The 6,000-nt window shown below is 49.4% G+C and overlaps 1 protein-coding gene across 1 annotated transcript in view; it reads right to left on the reverse strand.

The window, feature by feature from the left end:
- Positions 1-3,714, reverse strand: part of BCAS3 (BCAS3 microtubule associated cell migration factor) — a 300,122-nt gene extending 296,408 nt beyond the window's left edge. The window contains 2 exon segments of the mRNA XM_039562815.1: positions 2,156-2,243; positions 3,613-3,714. Of these exon segments, the coding sequence (XP_039418749.1) occupies positions 2,156-2,226 (71 nt within the window). The 5' untranslated portion in view covers positions 2,227-2,243; positions 3,613-3,714.
- Positions 3,715-6,000: the final 2,286 nt, after the last annotated feature.

Consider the following 6,000-nt stretch of genomic DNA (forward strand, 5'->3'; position numbering starts at 1 on the left):
TCGATTGAGGATAGTTTATAGTGCAAGATACATTTGTTGGGGCAGCTTTGAACTAATGCTTTGAGTAGCTTACACGAGTGGTGAGTCCCTTGTGTAACTGCTGAGTAACCACAGCGTGGGCTGAGCGCAGCACACACAGATGGTGTTGAAACCATGCAGAAAGTTGGTGCTTTGTGTCATGAGGAGCACTGAGAGACACTAGCAACAAGAACTATCTTCAGAAAGTCTGAAACTATCTAAGGAAAGGCTTTAGGTTTTCTTTAGGCAACAGCTTTGGCAGCCCTGAAATTAATTTTTATGCTGTCACAATTTTTCCTGTGCTAACTCAAGCTTTCTCATAGCAACAAAGGAGAACTGAAAATTAGGAACTCTGAATGCCCAAAGGTGCTTTTTTTCTGAAGCTGTGCAAGATTGTTTTAATAAAAACAGGAGTGTTTAGCACTGAAAAATGAAGCACTCTGGAGAATTTAGCACTACACACAACTATACAAAAGATACTTGAACCCAAATGCTGCAACAACTCTTTGAAAACAGAGATAAATCTAAAAGATAAAGTTTTACACTCACAAAAGCCTACTCCAGCCCACAACCAAACCAGATTTCGCTCAACAATCCCAAGATTTCTGCATCCCAGTTTGTCCCACTGCTTTAGGCTGAGGCCTTACAAACAAGCTGTGGTTTCTTCTGTGCTGATTCTTCTCTGATTTATGTAGGTCACCCACACCGCCCCTGCAGACCTTTATTAAAATGCCTGGCCACAGGTAGAGTATTAAACACAGAGTCTGAAGCTGTCCTGGGAATGCCAACCAGCCAGAGTCATGCTGCCTTCATGGTTCAGCTCACAGCATGCACTTTTTTCCCCTCTCCCCAAGCACATCTTGAACCAAAGTTGATGTTTAGGAGGTGTTTTATTCAGAGTGTGTGCTCTAAATCTCTCCTGAAGTTGAAAAACTCCCAGGGAGATGTCTTTAAAGTGGTTAAAAACAACATAACCCACAAAAAGGCCCAATCTTCTTTTAATAATGATATAGAAACTTAACATGAGCAGCAGAATGCTGCTGAGTGCTGAGCACACACAGATCCATCAAAGAGTGACATTTTTGAGGCACGAACAGGTACCTCAAGAACAAGACACCACAGTTAAAAAAAATAAAAGCAGATAATCATCTTTTTACAGTGTTTTTCTATTATAATATTTTAAGCATATTTTGAAGAAAATGTCATTACAGAGAGAAATGCATCTGTTGAGGAATTCTGCCACATTAAAAAAACGGCTGCAAGACAAACCTCTAACACAACTTTTTGTGATACAACAATCAGTTTCTTGTGCTCTCCAATAAAAATAAAGTGAGTCTTGTTTCTGGAAATACAGAGTTATCTCCAAGAGCACAGCAACACCTCCTGAAGTGGACATTTCCATACGGTGCCATTTTGCAGGAGCATCAGCATCCCAAGGAAGAAAGAAAAACTGCTACAAAACTCCTTTAACAGACACAGAAAAGACCATAAATCTTCTAGGCTGTCTTACAGCCAAAAAGCTCCTCTGCCATGAGAGCACCCCCATGAGAACACAGTGAAAATCAGGATACCCAAGCACAAAAATTGTCTGTCAGGTGCTCTGACCAAAAGGATGGAGCTTCTTCCTTTTTGCTTGGTTTTGTTGTTACTTTTAAGTAAAAAAAAAAAAGAAAAAGAATCCAAATTCTCCTGCCTGGAGAATTTTAATGACAAGTTTTGTATGTTTTAATATATCCACTCCTGGGACAAGGTGTTATTAAAAAGAATAGCAAGAAAGGAACATGTGTGGCACATCTCTCTGGCCTAAGGAAGAGGTTGGCATCACTTTTCTACATTGCAATGTTTGTACAGCAAAATGGTGCAAACACCAACACAACTTTGCAGTATATTAGCTTTTAAATATACAGCTTTGGTATACAAGTGCAAAGCATCCCACTTAGGGAGCCAGCTGGCACCCAGGAGACAGAAATGCCACGTGTGTTGACTTTATTGGACAACAACACTCAACGCAACAAAACTGCAGTGTCAACACAAGCTGGCTTTGGGGGGAAAAAGCCCCAAACCAGCTCAGGCTGGGCTCTTCTACAAGGAAATCAAACCCATTTCAGTAAGGGCTGTTCTTCTAGAAGATTCTTACGTGGCAGCTTGTGGGCGAACCACCACTCCTCCAGTGCAGCGACTGGGGCGGCGCGGGGACTCTGTGGCCATCGTTCCTGGGCACACACCTGCAACAAACACAGGCACTTTGAATAAAATCCCCACAGCATTATTGATTACATTACTTCTTGATGTATTCTTCAAGGCAGTAAGAGAGAAACTCCACTTACACAGACCTGTAGGCCTCTTTACAGCACTTTTTTTAATAAGGAAAAGAAAATCATGCACCAGAGTGGCAACTTCAATCACTGGAACGTTTGTGAAAACAACCAACCACAGATCTGCATGATAAAGTGCAAAATTATCTCAAACTGCAGTAGGTGATCTTTAAGGAGCCCTCCAACCCAAACCATTCTATGATAGTGGTACAAGTACACAATTGTCATCGCCATTACATAAACCCACTATTTACTAATGGGCTGCTGTCTTGGAAAATAATTATATAAAAATAACGTGCAATCACAATTGCAGTGTACTGTACTCTTGAAAGTGGGGGTTACACTGCAGCTCACACATTCTACTGCTTGATGTCAGCTTTTTGTGCCATCCTCAAGCTTTCCTTCACACTTCTGTTCTCCAGGGGAAAATGCTGTGTAACATTCCTAAAGGCAGCAGGCACTTGAGGAGCACCACAGATCCCAGCCAGCTCTTCAGTGAACCCCTCGGCTGCTCTTTTGGGTCCCCCCACCCCAAACCTGTTCATAAAGTAAAAGAAAAACCCAAATCCCAAACGTGGTATGGGTTATCACCATCATTTCACGTCAGGGCAGACTTTGCCTGGGCCAGCTCATTAAGGGAGGCAGGATAACCACTCAGAAATTAGTAACGAAATAATAATTAACAACAGAACGTTCATCAACACAACAGCAGCCTGACACACACGCCGAGGAACCTTGAAAGCCGAAATATCACGGAAAGGATGAAATCACCCCACGGACACCTGCGCCTGCCGTGCCCTGAGTGCCAACACCCTGTGACACCCCACCCTGAGGGAAGGGAGCACCGGAGCAGATTTTAGCTCCTGATCTGGGCCTCGGCACAGCCGCGCCTCAGCTCGGGACACCCGCGGAGCTGCCACGGCGGGGCTGAGCGGCCCCTCCGGAGCCCTGACAGAGGCCGGGCCGGCCTGGGCACCCTCCGCCGCCGCTATTGAGAAACTCCACACCCAAACACTCCGACCTGCCCGGCCTCTCTCCCGCCGCCGCCCGGTGAGCGGGGCCGCGGCCTCCCGGAGCGCGCCCACCCCGCCGGCCGCCCCTCGCTTTACACCCCGCGCCTTCCGGCCGCAGCTGCCGGGGGTCCCCCAGGCCTCGCGGCCGGGCCCGCCCTGCCCGCCGCCCCCCGCTCCGGCCGCTTCCCGGCCTGGGCTCCCCGCGCGGCCCCTCCGAGCCGCCGCAGCGCGGCCCCGAGCGCGCCCCGGCCCGGGCCACCCCTCACCTGCCGGGCTGCCGGCGCCACTGACACTGTTTGGGACCCCCCGGGCAATGACACCCAGCGCTCCGCGCCCGCAGCCAATCAGGGCGCGCCGAGGGCGGGCCGCGCGCCGTTCTCAGCCAATGGGCGGCCGCGGTGCCCGGCGGTGGGCGGGACGCGGCCGGGGCGGCGAAAGGCGGGCGGTGCTGCCCCCCCCGCCCGCCGCGCGCCCCGCGGCTTTGTTTACATCGGAGATCTCGCGAGAGCCGCCGCGCGCCGGGGGCCGGCCCCGCGCACGTGGGGCGGGGAGGGGCGGGGGGCGGAGGCGGGGCCGCGCGCCCGGGGCCGCGCGCACCGGATTGGCGGGGAGGGGGCGCGCGGCCCCGCCCGCGCGCGGCCGTGCGCGGTGACGTCACGTGGAGGGCGGGGCCGTGGGGGGCCGTGAGGGCGGGCGGGCGCTGAGGGCGGCTCGGGGCGGGACGGGCCCGGGACAGGCCCGGGACGGGTGAGCGGGGCCGGGAAAAGGTGGGGGACGAGCAGAACGCTGCAGGCAGAGAGTCCTCGCAGGGGGAGAGGCCGCAGGACCGAGGCGTCCCTCAGCTGGAGCGTCTCCAGGCCGGAGCGCTCATGGACAAGCTCAGGTTCGTGAGGAGAAGGAGCTGCTGCGGCTGAGGAGGGGCCTTAGAGCGCCTTCCAGTGCTCAAAGGGGCTCCAAGCGCCATGGAGAGAGACTTTGGACAAGGGCGTGGAGTGACACGACACAAGGAATGGCTTCACACTGATAGAGGGTGGATTTTGATTATAGAAATAAATTGTTCCCCGTGGGGGTGGGGAGGCCCTGGCACAAGCTGCCCCACAAGAGAAGCTGTGGCTGCCCCTGGATCGCTGGAAGTGCCCAAGGCCAGGATGGACAGGGCTTGGAGCAGCCTGGGCCAGTGGAAGGTGTCCCTGCCCATGGGTGACCTTTAAGCTCTCCTCCAGCCCAGAGCAGCCTGTGATTTATGTTTACAGGTGTCCAGCCCTGCACAGAGCCCTCAGGGTGACACATTCGGTCCTGGTTCAGGTTTCCAGACAGCAGCACCAGGTCAGGAGGGGTTGACCTGCTCTGGTAATGCACCTGACTTCTGTGACAACATCATCCACATACCAAAAGAATGAAACAATTACTGAAGAGTAACCCAGCAAGCATTCACAAAGTGGCTGTTACCAGGTTTGCACAGATCAGAGCTTTATTTCGCAAGAAAAAGTTGTAACTCAGGTTTGATTTCACCAAAGGAGCCTCTGTTAAAGTTACTAGCTGTAAAGTCCCTGTCTCAGCTTTGAAGATTAATTCCAGAGAAGTCAAATGATAAAGAGGTGGGCACAGTACACCCAGGAGCAAACTGCTGCCAGTTTCTATCAGCAGGGAAGTTTCTGTCCAGTCCAGAAGAGATTTGAATGTTTAACTCTGACCATCATCCAGCAGCTTTCCCAGCAAAAATTGTAATGTTGCGTTAATTTATTAAATGTAAAGCCAAAAGTTGGAGAAGCCCAAGTTTAGAACTGCTTGAGGAAACTTCAGATAATGAGGTCCATTTCTGAGTGCAGCAGAGCTCTATGAACATTTAAATTTTGCTTCTGTGTAGAGCAAAAAACCTGAAAAATTCACTACAAATCTTTTTTCTTTCGCATATTTCCCTTATAAGCAATAGTACAGTCATCTAATCAAGGTGTTACACTCACCTTTAGAAGGTTCAGTGCAAATTAATTGCAAATAGGTAATTATTACCTTAGTTCGTTGCAAAGGTTGTTGCCAGGTAGTTGCCACACACAGTTGTGGCCGCTGTACCCTTTCCTCCCCATCTGGGGTAGAATTTCAACATCACAGCAAAACTTTATTAACTGAAGTTACTTCCCACATACACAGAAATAAATTCTTGCAGGATGCAATTTGGACAGGCTGTTACTTTCATCTCCTAAGGCAGCGCTGTGTTCTCAGCATGGATGAAAGAGAGTATTTTCAGGAATAAAATCCCCTGGGATTTCTGTAACCATGGTAACACGTATAGATAGCAGGCCTGGTTCTAACCCGTGTTTTATTGTTCCAGCAGTAAAGAACTGGGTTCTATAAATAACCATCCTGGCCACTGGAATAAAGTACTGGCCTTTTGCTTTCCCATCAAAATAAAATGTTAAAAGTTAATATACTGCTACAGTTAAACATTCAGGATAAAGTGCCAAGATCAGTTCTGTGATAAATCTAAGTGGGATGTCTTGTTTCCTAAGCCTCAGTAAGAAAGGGGAGAGTATTCAGATTTTTTATGAATACCAGATAAATATGAATTTTTTTGTAATAATAAATTCGTATTTCACTGCTGAATAAATAACAGACCTTAAGCTTGAAATAAAAATTAAAAATAAAAAGCATCCCCA

This window comes from Corvus cornix, chromosome 19, assembly GCF_000738735.6.
Source record: "Corvus cornix cornix isolate S_Up_H32 chromosome 19, ASM73873v5, whole genome shotgun sequence".
In the NCBI taxonomy this organism is placed as follows: domain Eukaryota; kingdom Metazoa; phylum Chordata; class Aves; order Passeriformes; family Corvidae; genus Corvus; species Corvus cornix.